The sequence below is a fragment of the Diospyros lotus genome, chromosome 10, assembly GCF_014633365.1.
Source record: "Diospyros lotus cultivar Yz01 chromosome 10, ASM1463336v1, whole genome shotgun sequence".
Classification (NCBI taxonomy): domain Eukaryota; kingdom Viridiplantae; phylum Streptophyta; class Magnoliopsida; order Ericales; family Ebenaceae; genus Diospyros; species Diospyros lotus.
In genome coordinates, this window is record NC_068347.1 from 32,410,003 (window position 1) to 32,435,483 (window position 25,481).

Consider the following 25,481-nt stretch of genomic DNA (forward strand, 5'->3'; position numbering starts at 1 on the left):
CTTCTATGCTAAGCTACCTCCAATAGTCATTGGCATCCTAATTAATTCTTCAGAAGCAGCATAAGTATACGTAAATATTTGGAGCAATAAGCTTCTTGTCATGCCAAGTAAATTCCATCTGGATTTCGAGATCGTCGAGAAAACTGTGAAAGGAGCAGCAAAAGCCAAAAATTAGCTCAAGAAAGTTGGGGAACAAATCCCATATAGAAAAGCATATATTAACGAGCAGGAAACACAATTACAAGGAACTTCTAAAACAATGCAGAAAGCGTTACAAGTTGAAAGTTCTACCACTTGCATGTGCCCTTCGCTTGGGAATCGGCAGGCTTATCAGCTACAAAGTAGCTGAAAATAACCAGAAACTCCATGTTTCCTCGAGGGTCAAACTTGCATGTATTAAAAAGGTCTAGAAGTGTACAAGACTCCCCCGCTTTGCAAGAGTTGGAACCTTACATGTATAACTGGAGGGGGAAAAAAGGAATAAAAGTCGAGGGAATTATGTTATCTGTCTGCCTCAGTGCCTCTGGAATCTTGATCGACTATAACAGGGGCGGATCCAAGGAGCAGGTGGGCAATGAGCTGCTTGGGGTGGGCAGACGGCTGAGGCAGCTGAGGCTGGCACGGGCTGAAGCCCAGTCCAGCTCCCCTGGATTCCGCCCCTGGACTATAAAAACTGCCACCTCAGTTTTATTCAAATGTGTTAGAAGAAACAGATTGAACTCAACCATCTGCACTTGCATTGATGATAAAATTCCTGTACAAACTTCATCAAAAAAGGGATGGTTTTTATATATACAATCTAGAGATACAGTGAGTTCATACAGTTACATGTACAAGTCAATAAACCTCATACACAGCCAGTGATGGTTGGTGCTCAAGTTTCTGAAACCTTGAAAGGGAATAGTCAGGCAGAGTCATCGTGGTAGCAGCTAAACAGACTAAGCTCTTGCAGGTCCACTGAATTTGTCTGTTTTTTCTCCTTCAACACGGAGAAATTTGAGTGTTGGAAACCAAAGACCAGGAAATAGCAAAACATCAACCCGTGGTATTAGTAAAAGCCTCTCCGACGATATTGGTTGAGGCCCAAAATATGAGAAACTGGAATGCAAAAAGTTGCCGTTCCTTTCCTATCTGCATATGACAATTAAATTCAAAGCTGGGAATCAATATTTCTTAGTCATCCACCAAACTGAATGTCAAACATGGCTGCATGGATAGGGAAGTCCATAAAAATGCTACATTTTTCTAATAAGACGTGCAATACTGCTGATAGGATTCAATGCTGCTTTCAGAGAAGTAGAGTTAAAATTGTACAAGCAACTAGATATTAGATTAAACACCTCTGCATATTCAACTAAATTAAGCATTCAATAGAAATTGGTAAAGCCCAAAAAATCAGTATCATCATGTGCCAAGAATCAACATTATCAATAACAAGGTACTTTCAAAGCTAATGAAACTGACATCTTACCAAATCCTAACAACCAAATAAAGTTAAAATTAGCACATCATCATAGAACCCAAGGTGTTGAACTTTCATTAGGTAATCCACTGGTACACACACAAATTAATTTGAGAAATTAAATTAAACTTACAGCAAATCATAAGGATGGCTAATGGTCTGAAAAAATGTGAAAAACAAAAGGCCAGGCAGATTTTTTTAACAGTGGAAAGAAGGATAACCTATGTCTAGGAAAAGGGTCTGTAAACTTTGCATTCATGAACGGAACAGCTGGAATAAATTTCTTAAGAGTAAGTTCCAACAATCTGATAGCATTTGATGTATTGCTTAATCACAGTCAATACAATTCTTCCTTGGTTTCAGGACATCTTACACACGGCCATCCTGCAAGTATCAATAGAGAGTTCTCAAACAATGCTTATGTCAGATTTCATCTCTTCTGGTGTAAAACTGAATACACATTATTGGGCCCATTTCCTAACAGTTTAAGCTTTTTGGAGTAAGTGGTAATTTAACATCAAATAATAGTTTTTCCAAAAAATCACAGTTTAAATCTGGTTAGAAGTGTTGTCCACTCCTATTAGTTTTTTTGTACAAACTATGTTGTCACACATGAGATGTGTTAGAGAGCTTGACGCATTGTTGGGTCTGTTTCCTAACAGATTAAACTTTTTGACACATGACAACTTGACACCTCCATTTCCCTGGCATCGTACTCCTGATTGATTGGCACATTCAGCTCAGGAATAATATTTCCATATTACCTTGTAGAACCTATTATTTGCATTCATTTGTTCATATCAGTACATTAAAGGATTTCAAAACTGGCATCAATTGTTTATCAGTTAACTGGTAAATCATTCATCAAAATGCATTCACTGCAAAACCATGAGGGAAAAAACTCAACTTTGCAATAACCAAAGGAGCAGATAATGGCTAGATCAATTATCCTTTTCAAAATCCTCTGTTGACTTTCCTCAAACCAATCACAAACTCCAATTTCCTTATCCTACTTCAGCTCTAATGAGACTCCATTCTGGGAGTTTCCACCTAACAAACCTTCATTTATTCCATAAATCCTCCAGCTTGGAATAGTCATAATGTTCCAATCTGCATTATGCTAAGCACCTAAAACAGCCCTCCTTGGCCTAGCCATAAACTACATGTTCTACTTAAGTATACTATACAAAAACAGGTAAAGAATAAGCAGGAGTCCTTAGAAGCATTATCAGAGAGTAAAAGAACAACAATACTGATCCAAAAAAGGCATCTCCAGAGCACAAGGCTCCCTGCTTTACAAAGAGTGGGAGTCACTTTTGTACCCCAGCATTACCCTTACTTTGCAAGTACATTGTTTCCACAACTCAAACACATGGCCTTTCAGTCATAAAGAGGTAACCTTAACATTGCCTAGGCTCACTCTCAACAGGTCAACAAGGTAAATTTCATGACAAGGAAAAAATCAAGACATATTAACCAAAAAAAAAAAAAAAGACATGACATGTCCACAATGAGACAATTTATATCTTGATATGTAAATATGCACATATGAGAGTATTCATTTTATTTACATTACTGATGCATTTATATCACATACCTGTAAAAAATAGTTGATGTCCATTTTCTCCATTTCACATACTGGGAAGTAAGTTTGAACAATAAACCCGATATCCATTTTTGAAGAGCTCCGTTAATAGATAGATGGGAAGTGTTGAATTTAGATTTTCTAAAAGCAAACAATCCTAAAGAATAGTAAATACTAGATATCCATCATAAGCAGCCAACTTACAAAATATTCAGTCTGCATCAAGCGATGAACATGTCCTAAGAAGCATGAATATGGATATAAATATAGACAAGCACAGTATAACACAAACAACCTGATAACAAATCCTTAGAGAAGTTAGAATACTAATGGAAGGGGTACATTGATAGATAAAAATAGGTACAAGTATTTTTATGTGTATATGTAAATAATAAATTTTATTGTTTTGTATTATGGATACGTTTATAATTTATTATATTAAAATAAAAAAATTATTTTTTGATATTCACATATTTAGAAAGATAGAGAGCAAAATACTCCTGGTATCTATTTTCGAAGATTCGTTCATTTATAAGTTGAAAGATTTGGCCTTCAAAATTCTTGAATGAATAATACAGAAAAAGTAAAAGCTAAAAGATATTTCATTAATAATTTGTTCAAGTGATAGACATGCACATTTTACAATTTTGTTCTACAAAATAATAAAACTAATAAGATAAATCTTGATGAGCATCCAACACAGTATCCAACATAACGAGGCATCTTATAAGCAAGTGTCCAGACTTCTTGCAACACTTTGGTTCCCAAATTGACAATTGTCTACTTTTTAAGGTACATCAGTTCCAATAATAAACACTTATGCTCTAAGTATCCAAAGAGTAACATAATTGTGATGACCATTCCACAATAAGTCATTGGGATTTTTTTATTCATCTCAATTTGTTTACTGGTTCAGTCTTGTTTTCAATTAACAGTCTACCAAGGCTATTGATAGTTCTAGCATCTTTGTGAACAGTTTATGGGTTCATTTTGATTGTTTACCCCTGATTCAATGATTACAGACTTAACACTATTTATTTCACTTATCTCATGGAAATTTCTTTCTGTACTGGTCAGGTAAGCCATCTTCCAGCCTCTACATAATGGTTTCTCAACCCATCACTTAAATAGCAAGTACTAGTTCTCAACACCATTTGTGCAAGTGCAAAATCTTGAACATATGCTCCTATTCTTAAGTTAGGTTTATATCCATGGTTCAAACATATTCCTTAATTCTATCGTATTCCTAGTTCACTATTTCAGAGATATAAAGTAACATATTGATAAGCATAAATCCATTCATATTTACTCATTTAACAGGAAATCCTATAATCTCATTTCATTTCTTAACTCTATTCTCCCAAAGTAGAACACATTTTCATTCCCAGAAATATTTGTCATAGCAGCAAACTGAATATAGCTGAAGCAGTATGTCACGCCCCACCAATTGTGCATGCACACGGGACAGAGAAGTAAAGGCCTAGAGATTTCGTAGAAGCTAATGGAGTCCTCTAGTTCCTTGAAGAGTATTATAGGTTTATCCTGGAAGGCCCTGGAGGGCTCTTGAGCATTCTAGGGGTCTCCTCGATTCTAGATTCTTCCTATGTAAATGTGAGTATTTTTTTCCTGAACATAAATGAGTGATTGGTAGGTGTATTTATGATTTAAGACTCTAGAATGTAATCTTAGCCATACATTTAGATCAATTTCCACCGTGGACTGTGAGGTGGAGTCTCTACTTAAAGAGAGTCTCATTTTGACATTGTATCTACTAACAATTTGAGAGTTTACCTGAGAGGAATGTAGAGAGCTTCTCTCACTAAAAGTGATCCTCTCTCTAGCTTTGTGGTGTGCCTATTCTCAAGCCCCTCATGCATGCATACAAGCAGGTTAGGTTAAATTAGCACACTTAATTGCCACAGCTTGTACACCATTTGGTTGAGTAACCATTCAGGTATGGAAATGGATTCAAACATGGATACAAGGTATCTTAAGAGTGCTTGGGTCTCCATGTCCGATACTTATTAAGCATGTGCAAGGTACCCAAAACAAAGTCATCCATGCTTCTTTGTGAATAGCTAAAAGGTTTTGATAATCAATGTAATATCACAACCCTATTTCCCTTTTACCATTTTAATGATTTTTTTTGGGTAAGTTCAGCCCATTTTACTTTTTATAGACACAATCCAATGTTTCATTGATGAACTTAACATACTTGAAATATAAATATTTCATCCTTTTCACTCAAAAATCAAGCCTAAAAATCAAGCCTCAAATTCACAGATATATTTCTTTCATCATGCATTACATCAAGAATTGTAACTTATACTGATCCAAAAATATTTGTCAACACTAGTACTCAATTGTAAGCAATTGTTTTCTAATTTATTTAATATGAAATTATTATTAAATTTAGTGCCAAAATTTTTATGAATAGAATAAGAATTTTGTATAGTTTCATAGAAATTTGTGCTATTTTAACAGTACTTCAACCCATATCTAATTAAACATATGCATATCCATATTATTTGCAAAGTGTCAAGGTGTTGACAAGGCCACTTCATCAATTTAGAGTCTGCATGACATCTATGAACATGTAGGAAATCATCTTTCAATGAACCTAATACTGAAGTCTCAAAACATATTATTTATAGTTGAAAGGAGAGAATTTTTCTTGTTTTGTAACATTTTAGTCAAAAAGTATGGGGAAAAAAAAAACATTGAAATTATTAGCATAGAAAACAGCAAACTTTTACGCCAATTTATGTTATTTCTGCAGTTGCACAAAATGATATTTTCACCAGTAAATTAGTAAAATCTATAAGGAGCATTGTAAAGTTGGATTATTCTAGCCACCCACACACCTTATTCTTTTTGATTCGATGTTCTTGCTTACTTTCTTTTTCTCTTCACCATTGACTAACACAAGGACCAGCACAACCCTTAGGCTTAGGGCTACCAACAGGAAACCCACAGCAGGTCCAACCCAAAGGAGAACACCAACGAAGATTGTGTGTGTGTGTGTGGGGGGGGGGGGGGGGGGGGGGGGGGGGGGGGGAGGGGGAGAGGACCTATATGACATTGAACCAGAAATTGAGAGCTTTAAGTTCAGATTCAAGACCAAATCCAAACCAAGAGGGTATCAGAAACAGTGTTTTGAAAAGTGCTAAGTGCAGAAGACCTATGAAGCTTAAAGCGCAAAGCGAAGCACACGCTTATGAAAAGTGAAGTGCATATAAATAAAATAAAGAGTATAAACTTTTATAAGCATCAACAATATCTATTAAAATTAAAAAAAAAAACTAAATAAGAATGAGGGCTGTAAATTTAACAAAAGATGAGGTACCATTTTTCATTTCTATTTTATACTAGTTTACAAATTCATACGACCATAGCAAAAACACATAGGGGACATAAAAAGATACAATCTGCTCCGTTGCTGGTCCTAATGGAAATACAAGCTGGTTTAAACTCTCTGTTGAAAGGATCTAAATATGCTAAGGGTTCTTTTTTAATTTTTAATTTTTAATTTTTTTCTTTTGTAGAGTGTTCTTTTTTTTTTTTTTTTTTGTAAAAGTTTGGCCAAAGAAACCCCATTATATTTCTTTAATATGATCTCTACAGAGGATCAACCCCTAATATACAACAATCCCCAATTAATCAACCTCTAATTTACAACAATTCTCAATAAATCAATTCCTAATTTGCAATCAATCAACAATCCCTAATTTAAAACAATTAGGAATCAATCATCAATCCCTAATTTACAGCAATCTAGAATCAAGCATCAATCCCTAATTTACAGCAATTGGGAATAAATTAGCAACCCCCATTTTACATGTAATTACATGTTTTCTTCAATCTTTTTTGCTTGTTAAATACAATTGAGTCTTCTTTTTTTTTTTCTAAACAAATATACATATGATTTTATAATAGCTTTTTTTGGGTAAAAATTCCATACAAGCAACCACACTACTGGAAAAATTTAAACACATCCAACCATTCATATTGTTTGATAAAAAAAAAACCCAAGTGTATTTTTGAAGTGAGCTTTATTGAGCTCTGGAGCTCAATAAAAGCGCAACTTGAGCGCACTTTAATTGCGCTCAACTGAAGTCATTGAACTTCACACAAAAAAAGCCCCAAGCATGTTGTGCTTTGCACTTTGCTCTTAAAGTGAGATCAAGTGCACTTTTTTAAACACTAATTGAAAAGCCTTTCTCCCTCCTCTCTCTTTCTCCTATAACTAGTGGATGAAACCATAGAACTGGAAAACAATAAAATGAAGCTTCAACCTGACCCCACTATAAATCCAGGAAACAAGGACCCAATTAAGTAGAAAACCAAAACAAAGGGTGTCATGACCCAAAAGGAGGCCCATGAGTGCAGAGCTTTGATGAAACATGAGCTCACTAGGGTCAAGAAAGCTGCTCTATTCAATAGGTTATCATAATTAAATCCATATTGCAATTAAAATGTTTAAAAAAAAAACAAATCATTGTAACTCAAATTAAACACAACTAAAACAATTTACTTATACAACCCTAACTATAAATAATGAAGCTAAATATTCAGAATGCCTGGCAGATAAATAAAATAATGTCATCAACCATGCCCGCATTAACAAATATAGACCTATCAATAAAGGAGATAAAAGAATCCAAACCCCTCTAATAGCATAGTTCACCGATCCCAATGCAGACCTGTATAAATTAAGCAACTAAACACACATAATAATAGAGCGAAGCAATGATGTGGTGAATAGACAACATAATCGAGACAAGCAAACACAATTATTTAAGCAACAAACTATGATTATCACCATTTTTTCTATAGCATAGAAGCCATAATCCCATTATATGGGGTTAGTTACATGAATTCCAGCTTGCCAATCATTTCTATCTACAACCTTTTCTTTTTTAAGACTCTTATAAATTATATCGAACCTAAGATCTCCCATCAAATTTTTCCAACACTTTCTCTACCTCATTTGCTAAAAAAGTTTGCCATTCCATCCACCTAGGTACTTTGAGATGATAGAACTAAAACAAAAGAAAAAAGAAAAGGTAGCTCACTAGGTAGGTAATCTAACTAGGCCCTTTTCTAAGATGATTGAAATAAAACCACAAGGCTTTTTCAACATTAAAATAAACTGTGGTTTTCTATTTTATTGGAGCAAGCTAGGCGAAATGAATTCCTCATTGGTCATGACTACATATAATAGCTTTGTCAATGGTTGCACTGAAATATATAACTAATCCAGATGTTGGCCAACACAGGTTGGCAACGCCCCTATTAATTGGGGTTAGATTAAGGTGCACCAAGATTAACATCCACTACCATTAGCTACAGTATCCTAACAAATGTTCTCCCAAAAGGTATATAATGAAAATCCAAGTATCTAAACCATATCACTAACAATCCAACTAATACCAATAAGTCCCAATGGAAGCATGAAAATGCATGGAAGAAGAGGGTAATTTTTAACAAAATTATTTAATGTGATCTTTAAATCAAAAAAGATATCCAACAAATGGACGAAGGGCAATTTAGTGCCCATTCACAAGAATAAAGAAGATTTCAAAGTTGTGGAAATTATAGAACTAAGCTAGACTGGAAATTTGGGAGACAGTGACTAAGCAAAGATTAAGATGAGAAAACAAAGTGTTAGAAAACTGGTCTGGTTTCGTGCTTGGTAGGTCAAGAACGGAAGCCATGGTTTGTACCATGTGCTTTTGAGGAAAGACTTTAGATGGATCATGCCTATGCTTTGAGGGAGCTATGGTTTCTATCATGTTCTTGGGTTACATGAGTAAGTCATGCTATAGAGTATGGAGGTTTAGGAACCAGCATTTCAATTGATTAGATCATAGGATTCAACTTTCCAGACCATTCTACTCAATTTCGGTTGCCTGGGTAAGGCACCAAGTTGGCTACTATCAAAGTTGGGATCTTTTCTACAAGCATCCTGTCAATCGTCAACTGACCAGGAAAAGACATGAGTCAACCTGGACAGAGAACTAGTCAACTAAACCTTCTCCTTAGAATAGCATTGGGCACACTATCTTGGTTTGGTCAATTGAATTAGACTCTTTGATTGACTAGGATTCCTTCCAATCAACTATGAGAAAACAGTGAATTGTAGGTCAACTGTCAAGGGTAAGACCTTAAATGAGTTGCCTAGTCAAGGCATATGGCTGATGAGAACTAGATGAGGTGGAACATAAATGAAAACTAAGCATTGGAAGGGGAAAGCAATAGTTACCAAGTTTACCCATCTCCTGAAGCCGTGATCCGAATCAAGTGTTCTAGATTGCAATTCTTTTTCGGCCCCACATTGCTAGGAACACGATCTAGATCCCCAAAAATGGGGATCCCAAACAGTGTATTAAAAGACAATTTAAAACTAAGGCAGAAACTTAGAGTAAGAATAATTTTCAGAGAAAATCAGAGGGGGCAGGGAAGGGAAGCTCGCCTACCTCACTTTCTTGTATGTTCTATTGTGTTTTGCATGTTCTGGTGTGGGTCTCTGTTTTATGGAAGAATGTTGAATATCACTCTCCCAATCCTATTTAAACTTCAAAGGATGGGCCAGCAACAAAATGAAGAAATTGTGAGAGAGGTAAATGAATTAGATAAAGGAACTAATAAGAGTTTTCTTTGGTATTTGAGAATTATTGAGCAAAGAGGGCAGATGAATAGATAACCTTTTCAAGTGTGTTAGTTTTATGTAAAGAGAATTAATAGGAATTTACTTCAATATTTAAGAAATTTTTTGGACCAAATAGGTAGACAAATATAGAAAGGTTCGACATGTTTTACTTTAAAATAAAAAGAATTAAAAGTAGTTTATATCAATATTTGAGGATTTGGCACATCCTTTGAAGGGGCAAGAGAAGAAAGCTGTAGAAGATTTTGATATTTCTTTTTCGGCATATTCTTTGAAGGGGTGAGAAAGGGAAGAAGTATAAGACTAAAAGGCTTGTTGATATTTCCTTTATTTTTATCTTTGCTTAAAATTTTTAAATTCTTTGTTCTAACATACAGAAATTAATTCAACAATAATTACATATAACAATTACCGTTGAGATTTCCAAGAGAACAAACCTGTAAAAGACTAAAAGCCACTGTTGACATTTCCATTATTTTTGAAATTCTTTATTTTAACTTACATAAATAGTTTTATAATTACATAATACTAATTGTTAATGTAGAAACATGTAGAGGATTAACTGCCCTATTGATATTTCCAAACGAAGAAAGCCGTAGAAGATTAAAAAGGCCACTGTTGAATTTCCTTTACTTCTATCTTTTCTTAAAAAAATTTAAATTATTTATTTTAACTTATAAAATAAATTCAATGTAATACAAATTAAATGTTCAATGCCAAATAAATGTTCTTTGACTCTAGAATGCCAACTAACTATGTAGTAAATAATTTATACAGCTAGTTCAATACAAAAGTTGTACATGAAAATAAATATGTAATATAAATTTCGGAGCCACTTCCTAGGGATGAAAATGAATTCCATATAGCCTATGACTCTAAAATGCCGACTAATATTCAAATGCATAAGTTGTACATGAAAAAAGAGAAGGATTCAAAACAAAACAAAGAAGCTTCTATAGTAACACATTATCAATCCAACAAATTTTGACCCAAGTGCAACTATAAAACGTTCTACGAGCCGAAATAAACAACCAATTAGGCCTACCCCCTCCGCATCACAAAATTAGCATATTAACGTACCTTGTACCTGTTCCCATGCCACAACTTCGAAACATACCATATTCCAGGTAATTATGGGTAAAACATACAAGGCCGGCCAAGTGGCCAACCAATTCTTAATCTCCCAATCCAACGTGCATAGAAACTAGCTAAGTGTTCGCATGGGTGTCTGTAACTATGATACCTAGCCATGGTGCCTATTCCTTCATGCATTTGGCCAAGTATAGTTATATTCCTACATGGATTTGGCATAATATTTTACTACTATTACACGGCTTTGGTATTTCTACTGCAACATTAAAAAAAGGAAAATAAAATACAACAAAAACAAAAAAGGGCATCCTTTGCACACAAAGCTCCCCACTTTGCAAGGAACGAGGAAAGGTTATGTTTGTGCGTAGCCTTTCCTCTGATTTTTTTGCAAAGAGACTACTTTCACAACCTAAACCCATAACCATCTAGTCACAAAGGGGCAACCTTACTGTTGTTGTCAAAGCTCACCCTCATTCTAACTTGTACATGGATTTGGCATAATATATTCCTATTCCTAAATGGATTGGGTATAGCATATTTCTATTTCTACATGGATTCGGTAACATTCATATTTATTCATGGATTTGGTTGTATATTCCTATTTCAACATGGATCGAGCATAGTATATTTCTATTTCATGGATTTGGTATATTCCTAGTTTTGCATGGATTTAGCGTACTATATAACACATATACCTTGAGCCAAAAGCTCAACCTAAGTCAACAACTAGCCCATCAAAGTCGGATTACAATTTTGTTAATTAGTCTGTATTGTTCAAATTTATATGGCTTAGGTTCTTCGAACGAAACTAATCTTGAATTCACATAAATAGTCCAAGTTGGGCACACTCAATTATGAGTAGATAAGTTATACTATGGCATGATTTTATTTAAAATCATTGTCCTCATGCAAGAATAATTGTTTTCTTCACAATTGGATTATTTATGAAAAAAATTACTCAGAACCTTGTTACACTCCATATATGCATATTGTGGAAAAACAAGTTTTGTCCTTACATTGTTAGAGCTTAAGTTACCAATGCAAGCCTCTTGTTTAATTCTTCTACTATGATTATGAAATATAAAATACTTGATAAAATGTTATGGTTATTCGTGTATAACAAGTGGATTTCTTTACTCTGATGACACATAGAACTATGATTTTAGACAAGGTCATTTTTTCTTTATTAGTGGAACCTTTGTCAGAATACTGTAGCTAACAACAATACATGTTAGCCATGATGCACCTTAGATTAACAGCAATGTAAGAGAGCCATTGTTAATTCCGTGTGTCAGCCAACGCACATGAGTTGGTTTTATACGTTAGACTGGACAATAAGAAAGCAGCCTTATATGCTAGCATAATCAATGACAGGCGCACAAATACTTCTTAGTGTACTCCAACAACATACTAAACTTTTATCCTAGTATGTGGGATTCTTCTTAATGTACTCCCATGCAAAACAAAATTTTGGCATATGTTATATTTATAGAAAGGATTTTCTTAAACAACAACAATAACAATAGCATGAAAATGATTTTTCCCTGCATGTTCCCGAGGGGAAAAAAAACTTTTGGCGCAAAAAACACTTGCATTTGTTTGTCTGAATTATGTCATAATATATGTTGTCCATTTACTAAGTCATTGACTCACTCTCTATTTATGAATATCAATTTCAAATCACAGGTCAATATCGAAAACAACTAGAGATTGGCAAGATCGGATGGGTAAAAATTTTTGGGATAACCATAACTGTAACCGTTGTGCAATGTCCAGAACTATAATCTCACAGTCATGGATTTCCATGGCCATGTTTGTAACTGACATATTTATTTTATTCCATAACCATGCTAATAAATAAAATTATAGCAATAAATACAAATAACTTATGAAGCAACTCAAATAACAACAATAAAAACAATTTAACTAGACAAATAATAATAATAACCTGAGTAAAAAACAACAAATAAATTACATAATACAAATCCAAGTTCGACAACAATTTCAACAATCCAAGTGCTACAACAATATTATAAACAACAAATAAATAAAATTATAACCCCCAAAAAAAATAGCAATTCCATAAGAGGGGTATATACAATGATAGCAATTCCCCAAACAATCAAATCTCTATGGATATTTTAATAACTAATATTATTTCTTTTGTGACTGATACATTTTCCAGTTACAGATAAAGTTATTATTAGGTCATAGTTACGGATAAATTTTCATAATTGTAACCACCAATTTTTTCAATTTTTTAACAGTAATCATGTTTGTATCAATTCCTCTCAGTTTTTAACCGTGGCTGTCAGACACAGTTCCAGATTTTTTCCCGAATCAACCTAACAGCACCCGTCCCTAAAAACAACAAACCAATTTGCTTAGAGGCATTTCGATTCTTATTGTATCCTTTTATTGGTAGGCCAAACACTTGTGTGGGTAGGCATTGTCAATTATATTATTTTATTTATTTCTTAGAATTTCTTAATAATAACATTTGTTTATTTGCCGGCCAGATTTGTATACTACGTTCGTTTGGTTTATTCTAATATAATTGAGTTTGTTACTAGAAATTATGATTCACTTATAATGAGCTTGCTTGGCCCTGGTTGGTTTACTTTTTTAGTTTGGGGTTTTTTTTCTCCTTTTTTTTTCCTTTTTTTTTTGGGGGGGGGGGGGGGGGGGGTGGGGGGTACATACCAGTCATAGGCCCTCCATTTTGGGTCATCGCAAACCACAAAGTAGCATACAAAATTTAGAACATTTGGTAGTGTCATCTCCACAATTTCAATAATAATCATTTCAAAAACCAGACAAAAGCAACACCATCAAATGAATGAGAAAGACAAAAGGTCCATAAAACTAGGGAAAGACAAGCTCACCGGCTAAGAACTTCCAGAAAATATGTTGCTCAACGGATGAACTAACAGTAAGCAAGTTATACTAAGAACTAGAGATGACATCATATTTGAAAGCTAACGATTGCACCACCTCTTCTCGTGTGATATCATCTCCAAGCTCCAGATACATTAACATACACACAACATAATTAGCTCTTACACTTTTATCCATGTGCAACTTAGACTCCCCCCTTAACCTGTCAATGTTGAAATTATGTGAAGCATCTAAGGAATTCTATTGCTGAGGTCATGTTTCACTTTCTCATCAGATCTACCAAAAGTTCAGAATTTGTGAATATTTTACATTTTTTGTTTTTTTCTTTTCTATTAATTTGATATTTAATGAAAAAGCATTTCTTTTTCAAAAATGGCTAAAATTTTGAATGAGCTTTCGACAAGTGCCTAGGTCCCATCGTTGTAGTGGTACATATATAGCCTATTAGTGCATCATGAATCCTGATAAGCAGTATCTTGTGGTTACATTGGCCATTTTAACATACTCAAGGTTAGGACTCTCAACTTGTGCTTGCATATAACTAGCAAACTAAGTCACTTATGGAATACAATGAAACAGCCACCCCCATGGACCACAACTATTGTGCATGTTCTTTTAGCTCTACTCACTTCATCCTTTTTTTAAAGTAAATTACACTATCCACCCCTAAAGTTAGCTCAAACTGTACAAAGTACCCCCACGTTTTGGAATAGACCACCCTTACTATTAAAAATAGGGGAAATTGACCATTTTATCCCTGCTTTCTATCTCCTCCCTCTTCCTTTTACAAAATATATCGTGCAAGGGTTTCTAGAGCCGATGGGGTTTCTAGAAAGAAACCCTATGGTTCACCGATGGTTGAACTTTTAACTATCAACAAACCTTCAAGAGAGAGAAGAAAAGAGAGTGTGAGAATCCCACATCACCTCAGCAAGGGGGTCGGTGTCATGTCCCTAGGAGGATTAGAAGGGTAATATTGTGATAGGGATATAATAAAGGGGTATTATTGTAATAGGATAGAATAGTTTGTTTTGGATATTTTAGCAATTAGTTAGGTGCACATGGTTGCATGTGCAAGGCTGTTAGGAGACAAAAATGCCTATAAAAGGCTGATGTAAATGGAGGGGATTCCTATGTTGAATGATAATTGAAATTCCAATTTCTCTCTACAATTTCTCTCTAGTGTCTCTCCCTCATTCTTCTGCCACTCTCCCTCAATTCTCTCCCCCATTCTTCTTCAATTTCCCTTCTATACATTCTGTTCTTAACTTCAACGGTATCGGATCCTTCCGATTTCCATTCTAGTACTAGGTTAAACCCTAGGATCATGACAGATGGTATCAGAGCAGTCAATCCTTGGCTGTGGATTTGATTCCAGTTGATTGAAACTTGCAAGTCCAACCCAGACGGTGAGAAGCAAATCTGGGTGACTTCTGGAACCCATCACAGTTATCAGATTTTCGGATATACCTGGCGAGAGCAAATCCGAGGCCATCGACTCTTTCTCCTTGATTTAATCGAGCCCAAATTGAGAAGGCTTTAAAGGCGATCTAGGTGAGGCGAGCGCGAACTGCGATAGTGATCAAAGCCGGTTTGGCGAAACTTCGGCAATCCTGGTTCGTTGCTTGAAGGCGATTCAAGAAGTAGCAACTTCTAGTGAAGACGCGAACGGACGTCGTTCATGAGAAGCGACAGTCTATCAAAGAGTTAAGCGGGCCACCGAGCGTTCACGACTGTAGCAAACGTCCCGAAGAGGCGTGGGTCCATCGGAGGGTGAAGCTGAGGACTTAGGCGCGTGCGACTGAAGCAGAAGACAAGTTGCAGGAGCTCTGCCGGAGTTGACGACAAGGGTGGGGAAGGCTGTCACAGTTAGTTCAAACGGATTTGGTGAATAACCCTTGTCAAACAAGGAAGGGTTGCAGGAGCTCTGCCGGAGTTGACGACAAGGGTGGGGAAGGCTGTCACAGTTAGTTCAAACGGATTTGGTGAATAACCCTTGTCAAACAAGGAAGGATTGAGGGAGAAGGTGATTTCTGATCACCTCCCGGACCCAATCGGAAGGCATTTCAAAGCAGTCTTCCTCGACTGGAGTTCAGAATTTAGTAGTGTTCGATCCGATTTGAAGTGAGCAAGCCGAGGGGTCTTTGGCGGCCAAGTAGAGATTCCGGTGAGTAAGGACGCAAGTTTGGAAGTAATTGTTGAATCAAGGCAATCGCATGTTGGATATGAAGTAGTAACTGGTTCCGATGCATGAGAAGGTGAGGTCGGCTAGGATTTGAAGGAGACGTAGAAGGAGTGACCTCCAACTAAGACGCTAGTCACTTGTTCGACATTGAAAACAAGCAAGTGATTTTCGTAAGGTGAATTTGGAGGCCGAACAAATTCAATCAAGTTCCGGAAGTATTTGCACAGCAAAAACGTTGAGATTTGGAGCAGCTAGGAGTGGATTGTGGAAGGCGAATTTGGAGGGGTGATTCTTGGTTGAGAATTCCAGCGCTATTTTGCGGTAATTCCAATCAAATCCTAGGCTCCTAGTAAGATAAACAAAGGTTAATTTTGGCTTTGAATTTTGGGATAATTTGTTTGAAGAAGAGCACAGTATGTATATAGCTCATTGGTCTTCAAAGTATGCTGATTGTGAAAAATCAGCTAAGTGGAGCAGTGCATGTAGGAGACCATGGGAGCCTCAATTGCAGCAGAAAAATTCTTCATTTTCAGTTGAAATGGGTTTCAATTGCAGTCGAATGATGCTGCATTTTCAGTAGTTAATTTTCAAGCAAGAGAGCAGCCTTAATTGCGGCAGAAGAATGTTTCATTTTCAGCGGAAATGGAGCCTCAATGGCAACCAAAGAATGCTGCATTTTCAGTGGACAGCAACAGGGACAAAGGGACAAGCAATGAGATACAGGATACGAGCAAGGAATTTGGTCTTATGATACGCGAGAAGCTGCAAGAGTTTGCAATAATACTTATTAAGAAGTATCATTACAACTTTCCGATGGAATACTTTGATGATTATCACGGAAGTTTTAACAAAGAGGAATTCTTAAAAATGGAGCAGCCGGAGAAGTGCAACATTAGAAATGATATTAAAGGTGAATGGCATTATCCAAAGGGAATCTGTAATGAACAGATTGATAGGGCAGCGAAGACAAAAGGAAAATTGAAGGAACATATCGATTCCTTTGGAAAAGAAGTTCTCAATGGTGATGTTTTTGGGATTTTGCAACAAGATCAGTCCAACTTTAAGGAAGAAGAAGAAGAAGAGGAAAAAGAGAAGGTAGAAGAAGAGAGTGAGGAGAAGGAATTGGAGGATGGCACTCAATCAATTGACAGCCTCTCAAGTACTCTTACTAGTGCTGAGACCCTTGGTCAAGTGTCAATCATGGAGCAATCGTTGGCTAGAATTGAAGTTGCAGCATCTCCTAATGTTAATGCTCACAAACAGCCTTGGTATGAGCATTCAAGGCAAGTCAACAATCCCCCATTGCTGCATTTCAAGGCTGTTGTTGGTATTTTTACAGCAAAGCATGGTTGTGGGTTGAATGGGGGTACAATAATAGCAACTACGGTTGTAGATCTGCTCTCCTTACTTATATTGGATGGTAATGAAGTTTTCCCTATTGAAATTCTGGGTCAATTCATACTTGGAATTGATCTTGAAAACCTACAAATGAAGAAAAAGAGACCTAGAAGTAGAAAGAAATAAAGGAGGATTATTCGCATACAGAAGGTTGGAATTGGATGAAGAGTAATGGCTACTTGCAGCAAGTTCTTGGGAACAAGACCTCTCTTAAGGAGGAGGGAATTGTCATGTCCCTAGGAGGATTAGAAGGGTAATATTGTGATAGGGATATAATAAAGGGGTATTATTGTAATATGATAGAATAGTTTGTTTTGGATATTTTAGCAATTAGTTAGGTGCACATGGCTGCATGTGCAAGGCTGTTAGGAAACAAATATGCCTATATAAGGCTGATGTAAATGGAGGGGATTCCCATGTTGAATGATAATTGAAATTCCAATTTCTCTCTAGTCTCTCTCACTCATTCTTCTGCCATTCTCCCTCAATTCTCTCCAATTTTCTCCCCCTTTTTTCTTCAATTTCCCTTCTATACATTCTGTTCTTAACTTCAACGGTATCGAATCCTTCTGATTTCCATTCTAGTCCTAGGCTAAACCCTAGGATTATGACACTAGGCTATATATAAGGAGGATGATCCTTCCACCTATTAAGCCAGCTTTTCAGGTTGAAGTTCTATCTCTAACTTCTCACATGGTATCAAAGCCAACCCTTGGCTGAGGGACTACCCTCGGTCGTGGTCATGGACCAATACCATGTCCGATCACATGGGCATGTATCAATTACTAGAGAAGTTTCAACGTAGGGAGGAGTGTGAGAATCCCACATCGCCTTAGCGAGGGGGACTTGGGCTATATATAAGAAGGAGGATCCATCTACCTGTTAAGCTGGCTTTTCAGGTTGGAGTTCTATCTCTGACTTCTCACAAAGAGGAAGGGGGATTTTGTCTGCAAAATACCTACAACAAAGAGATAGAGGGAGAGGTTCAACAATGGTGGTTGAATCCATCCTCACCGCCATGGTTGTGTGTGTGTGTGTGTGTGAGAGAGAGAGAGAGAGGAGATGGATGGGGACATTTTGGGTAATTAGGAAAATCTAACGGTCATCAAATTAATGACAATGAGTAAATTGCAAAATGTTGCAATCAATAAGAGTCGTCATTGGATTTCAAACTTCATGGGTACTTTCTAGTTTTAGGCATAGTTGTCAAGACCATACCAAATAAAGTACTAAATTTGCTATTGGTATGGTACAATACCAGTACTAGGTCGTACCAAGATACTGTTTAAAATTTATAATAAATTAGAAATATAAATTGTAAAAACATATAAACATATAGAATTTTTAATAAAAATACTATAACCTACAATAAACATAGGTGACCTAACAAAATAACAATTATGTCAAAACAACGAGTATAACTTATTTAAAATAATCAATTTTACCTAAATAATTAATTTCACTTAACCTAAAACAATTATGAATTTCAAAATTAAGTAATCAGCATAAAAATACATAAGATATGCACTTTTTTGCCCAGTTTTGAAACCAATTAAGGGTGTAGGACTTGTGGCTTTGCTAAGAGAGAATGAGAGGTAAACTACAAAAAGTAGAAAAAAAAATTCCTAAAAAGAAATTACTTGGCAGCTGATGCTGGGGAATAGCACCTCGTATCTAAAGATTTTGACTAGTACTATATGGTATTGACTGATATTTGGACTGAAATATCAAGCAAAATAACACCACTTTGTGACAGATGGCATGGTACAGTATTGACAACCATGGTTTTACACCAAACCTCAAGGGTGTTGAGTGTATTTTAACTTTTTTGGAGGGTAAGATACTCAACCCATCTTATCATATCGAATTGTGTCATGAACCTAGGTCCATGACAGGTTTAAAGGGTAATTGGAAGGAATTGAAGGAGTTATATAGGAAGAAACGGGGAGGAAATTAGGGAAAAACAAAACAGAGAGAGATTAGGGAGAACCGAGAAAAAGTGAGGGAAATTGAGAGAGAGATTGAGAGAATTCAAGAGAGGGAAATGATAGAATTCATTTAACAATTCAAAACCTACATTCTCCAAGTACTATATCCTATTTATAGGCTGCCTAGGCAATATAACAACTGAAAAGTACAACAAGTAAACAGCAACGTACATCAAGAAGAAAATACATGTATTAGATTATTCCTAATATATCCTTGAGTTGTGACAATTCTTCTCTCCTTAAGAGAGTTCTTGTCCCCAAGAACTTACGGCGATTGCGCCGCTGTTTCTTCATCCAATCCCAATTTTCACTTTCTGATTTGTCCATCGCCTTCTCTTGTTTCTTTCTCTTTTCTTTTTTCTTTTCTGCCACCGCCTATCTAGATAAATCTTGAAAAACCACTGTAAGCATACTAATTTGTAAATGAAGCATGTCACATTGATATTCATTATTCTAAAGTCTTTTGTAAATGCAGCTATTACAGTTGCAATCAGAGTTGCATCTACCTCCAAGGTATACTTGTGTTGACTTTGATGAGCTCAACTAGGACTGAGTTCCCATCCTCTCCTATAATAACCTTGGATGCACACATTCTAGTATGATAGACAATGTTCTATGGGTTTATTAAAATTCTTTGGACCGACCTTCCTATCTTGAGATCCAATCCCGGTCCCTATTTGTCATAATTAGCAACTAAATCCTACAAACCTCTGTTTACATATGTTTCCCCCAACACGTCACTTATGATGTTGGTTGCTTTGAGCACAGAGGGTTGTCTAGTTATATCCTCAATTGGGCTACTCTGATTAGGCAAATTGCCTTCCTTCTGCATCTTCATTGGCTCCTCCTGAGCTTTTTCCTTCTCCTTTTTCTAAGGATCCACCAAGTAACTTTTGGACGGATCTTCTCGCTCTACAAGTTTCTCTATCGCCTAGAACTATTCTTGCTCCTCATCATTTCCAGACCCTAGCAATGCTATAAAAGCATATCTTTCTTCCTGTTTGTCGTCGTACACCAGAGGTTCACTTTCAACTATTTTCTCCTCAAAGATTTCTCTATTACAATCGTATTTATCTGAAACCTCCCCTCCCAACTTATAGAAGAATTCATCTAGGATACTGAATTGACACTCCTTAAACAACATTATGAAAAACTCATGCATCTCCTCACGTATTGCACGGCCTACTTCCTCACGCATCTGACTGACCTTATTATCCAATCTCTTTTCCCAAGCCTCATGATTCCAGCCAAACTCCTCACGAATTCAATTGTATCCCACGAAAACTGTAGCATTCTTCCGCTGCAGCTGAGACTCCAATTGTTTCACACACATGATATTTGTCATGGCAAAAATCTCACAAGCAGGACAAGCCAAAGGCCAAGGAACCGGAGCTCTGTACATCCTAAGTCCCACACTTCCCTCTGACCTCTGTATCTACCTCACAACAATCACCTCTGAAATTGATCCAAGAAGTGGCAAATTGCAGGTGTTGTTCCGCTTCAAGGTCAAGCCTATTTTAGGATCGAAAGTGGTCGCACAGTTACAATGACTTGATCGGCCTTCTAGAGTCCCCTATATCGCCATCAGAAGTGAGAATCAATCGCTACAGTGGTCACCTTCACAACCTAGATCGCCGGAGTCGAGGAACTGATCTAAATCGCTTGCTGCTCTCGGTTTCCATAATCGCCTTCAATTTTCGAGAGTCAAGTTCGGTGCATCGGAATCAATTGACCAAGTCGTCTTCCAATTCCAAGCCTCAAATATCAATCGACCTCACCTCCTTGTGCGTCGAACTCAATTTCCAAGATTCAACCAGAAATTAATCAACAAAAAAACAGCAAAGAACTAACGCAGTTAGGGAGTTCGCCTAGTTGTCGAAAATCACAGCTAAGGACCTTGCTCTTGTTAATCCTCTTGAAGATCAAACAGCCAACACCAGGGACTACCAATTCTACTAACTAAAATGCCTCCTGAAAATTCGATTAATTCCGTTGTCACTAGGGATCGCCTAACAATTGGCCGATTTCTGCAGCCTAGGAGTCAGAAACCAATGAGCAAAAGAAATCGGAGGAATCCACCTCTCACAAGGGACTCCACCTACATGTTTGAGCCCGAGAATTACCGAAATCGCAACCAAGGGTCAACCTCCTGCTTGCCTCCAAGAAAATCGATCAACTCTTCCACTTATATGAGTCATCTGACTTCCCTTCAGAGATGTCTTTACCTGCTCGTCCTCAATTTCTGTCCAACCTTATTGAATTTCAAACCGAATCTCAACTATCAGCTTCATCTTCAAGACTCGGATATGCCAAAATCACCGAAGTTCACTAGGATCTATTCCGCACCTTCTTCGATCAGCTCCATTGCCATCCTTCAAAGTCGTCTCAATTCACTACTAGAATCGATTGAAATCAGAGGCGAGGAACGATGCTCTGATATCATCTGTCATGAACTTAGGGTTCATGACAGGTTTAAAAGGAATTGGGGGAGTTATATCATAAGAAATGGGGAAGAAGTTAGGGAAGAACGTAACAGAGAGGGCAATTAGGGAGAACCGAGAGAAAGAGAGAGAGATTGAGAGAATTCAAGATAGGGAAATGATAGAATTTATTTAACAATTCAAAACCTACATTCTCCAAGTACTGTAGCCTATTTATAGGCTATCTAGGCAATGTAACAACTAAAAAGTACCAACAGGTAAGCAGCAACATACATAAAAGAGAAAATACATGTATTAGATTACTCCTAATATATCCTTGGGTTGTGACAAATTGCTTGTCCACAATCCTCAAATATTGAACATTTATGTAAGCTTCACCTAAGATGAAGAACAATGATCATATCCAAATATGACCATGATTATTTTTTGTTTTATGTTAAATAAGGATAACTTGATGAGTATTTTTGAAATAAAAATGATGGCATCAGCCATCATCAAACTGAAAGCAGAAATAGAAGCACCAATTGTGCCATGATCTTGAAATGAATAGGCACATATGTGTGACATATAAAGATTTTGTGCAAGGAGTAGAGCAGGCAAAATGTAATTGATGTTTCATATACTAATCTGCCAGCATGCAAGGGCAAAAATACTATTGAAACCATTCAATTGAAACAAGTTGGCCAAACAGGTGATCTAGAAATTAAACCAACAAATTTTGTGATCAAAATTCTAGGTTGGAACAAGGCATTTGCTTCTCTGGCACACATAAATGATAGAGGTTCAATCCTCCCATGTGTGCTTCATTAAAAGATGACTGCTGCAGAAAACAGTTAGCATTCAAGCAAGCCCAAAATTAAAAAAAAAGGGGGGGGGGGGGGGGGGGGGGGGGCCGCGGAAGCACGTGAATCAAAATATAATTATCAAAGGAAATATAAATAACTAAATTGATAATGTCTTATAAGTTATGCCACTCAGAAAAGGTCCAGAAAGCAGATTGAACTTACCTCAGTTTATCAAATCCCAAAACATCAAATTCAAAACATCACCAACTCCTCAGAACTTAGTTACATATACGAAGTTTGCCATCCCGTTCTGTACCGACCCCATAATCAAGACTCAGATCTCTCAAAGGAGGAATGGTCTCCATAGCAAATAGCATAAGGTGAGGAAACTGTAAATTATTATGGTCATGGAGCACAAACTGCGCCAGAACATTAGGACTGGAACTGTGGCTTATATAACAAGCAACATTCCTCATCTTTGATACATCCATGGCAAAACCTAATGGAGGAATTGATGGATATGTTGGCCGCACATAATCAGTAAATATTGGTGATAAATCCCCCCAGACTGCCCACCGATCAGCAAACCTACTTGGGTAAACCAAACTATCTCCATTCATTGAAAAAATCTGGGCTTGCTCTCTAGTTAGAGCAACCCCAGCAAACTCGCAAATAAAAGCACCGGCTTGAATCAAGTTCAGAGACCTAAGTCCCCAACCAGTTTCCCTTGACCTAAACACTTCAAATCTGTGCCTCATTCCTTTCTGGGTCACACGATTCCGGCAAGTCGGAGGACAACCGCAATTGATCCCACATTCAATGATTAATGGCTTACCTCTTACAAGAAGGCCATTTTGATCATAGGCAAACTCGCCCCCATTTTTCGCAGCACAGGGGCAGTCATCTATGCATCCAGAAACACAGTTGCAGCCATTACTCTGTCCCTCACGATATACATAAGGAGGGAATACAGCAGTCGCGATATAATCAAAATACATAGGGTCATGATTATTGTCTACGTCATTATAAAAAAGAACCGGGACACTTTCCTTCTTCATGGAAATATCAAGGCTAATATAACTCGTTGGTCCCACAGACATTGCCCTAGTCCTAAGACTCTCAGCGAACTTCAGAACAGTACTCCCCATTTCAGGTTGATTTTCAATCCTCACAAGTTTAAACTTATAAACTCCAAAACCAGACTTGCCCACGTCAAAATATGAATCAGTGACCTTATATAAACCATCATAAACATAAACTTTACCGCTCGCACTGCCTTCATATTTGAATCCTCGAATCACCCTCAGTTCAATACCGTAAGCCATGCTTCTCTCCAGCGCAAGATTTCCCCCTTCCAGTTTCTGGTGAACACATTGCCTACCGTTCTTGTCCTGCCCACCCTGACCTGTGTATATAATCACCTCGCCGACGTCTTCATCGTCTTCATACCCTCCGGAGACAATCACGCTCGTCGCAACCGGCTCTCCGTTCGAGCTCTTGCTCGCTGGCAGATAGTCAATTCCAGCCTGCGCCTGGCCATGAAGTCCAACGACGCATAATTCCATCCTGAAAAAGAATAAATCGCCAACGTAGACCCCTGGGATGGCGCCCACGATCCGTTTGTCCCGGTTCAACCACAATCCACGATCCCTCATCACCGATGACGCCTTGAGATCGCCACGAGCCCGCATCCCGAGCCCCAAGTCCCGCCGCCTCTCGTCCGCGTAAATGCGGAGCGAGTCGAAGAGCATTCTCGTCCTCCTCACCAGAGCCCTGAAGTGCCTATCGTCGTCCTGCCCCAAATCCATAACCCTAACCAACTCCGACGACCGAGGCTGGTACCTCCGCCGCGTCACCGTCACCTGACTCTCCTCCTGCACCGGCACAATCGCCAGAGAATTGGAATCCGCCGAATCACCCCCACCGGTCCTCTCGCCGAACGCCGTCCGGAAAAGCTCCGAGATCCGGTTGAACTCCGAGTAAACACTGTCCTCCACCACAGGATCCAAAACACTGGGCAGGCCCGGTTGAGAACTGAAGGAAAAGGTAGGGCTAGGACTCGAAAAGTAATGTTGTTGAGGATGGGGCTGAGCCAGGAATTGAGAAAGCTCGTCAAAGGGCTCCACCTTCGGCTCTGTCTTGGGCACGATCCTGGCTCCGGCGGGGGTGGCGGCCGCCGCAGCGTTGGTGGCGGAGGCGGGGGGTTCAGGGTAGAGGTTGAGGTCTTGAAATGGGATAAGAGAGCCCATTCCTTGTCTTTTATACACAGATAAACAGCTGGTTTTAGAAAGACAGATACGTTACTTCGGACAACGAGTGGAGGTTTAGGGGCTTGGATAGAGAGACGAAGGTTGTTTGTTCATGGCGGAATTTGAGAGAGAGAGAGAGAGAGAGAGAGAGAGAGGGAGGGAGGGAGGGGGTACCGGACGAATGGCTTCTTTCGAGTGCAAACTGAAAATGGGGGAAAGCTCCGGTGTCGTGTACGGATGCAATGACCCCTTTGTCCCCGCCCTCCAAATAAGGTTCAAAATCTACCTAATAATTATAACTCTAATTATATTAAACTATTAAAATATTCCATTGGAATTATAACATGGGAATATCCTCGGGGACAGAGCATGTTATCTATAATAATATTTTATTTTAAGATTACATAATATATATTATATTTTAATTTTATAATAATTTTATTATTCAACAAAATATTATAATATTTGATATATTTATCGTGAATCAAAGTATTTTGATCAATAAAGTATGATAATATTTGATATATTTGTGATCAATAAAGTATTATAATATTCGATATATTTATTGTTAATAGAAGTGTTTTTATCAATAAGATGTTTTAATATTTGATATATTTATCATTGATAGATATTGTAATATTTAATATATTTGTCATTAATATAAGTGTTCTTTCATTAATTAAATATTATAATATTTAATACATTTGTCGTTAGTAGACGTATTTTTA

The 25,481-nt window shown here is 37.3% G+C and overlaps 1 protein-coding gene across 1 annotated transcript; it reads right to left on the reverse strand.

Moving 5' to 3' along the window:
- Nucleotides 1–761: 761 nt before the first annotated feature.
- Nucleotides 762–24,984, reverse strand: LOC127810935 (histone-lysine N-methyltransferase family member SUVH9-like). Its single transcript, XM_052350567.1, has 2 exons — nt 22,727–24,984; nt 762–1,131 (listed from the first exon to the last, which is right to left on the reverse strand). Exon 1 carries the CDS (start codon nt 24,751–24,753, stop codon nt 22,783–22,785), a length of 1,971 nt encoding a protein of 656 aa, XP_052206527.1. The 5' UTR covers nt 24,754–24,984; the 3' UTR covers nt 762–1,131; nt 22,727–22,782.
- Nucleotides 24,985–25,481: the final 497 nt, after the last annotated feature.

Coding starts and splice junctions, on each gene's coding strand:
- LOC127810935 (XM_052350567.1), bottom strand. CDS start 24,753: ATGGGCTCTCTTATCCCATTTCAAGACCTCAACCTCTACCCTGAACCC.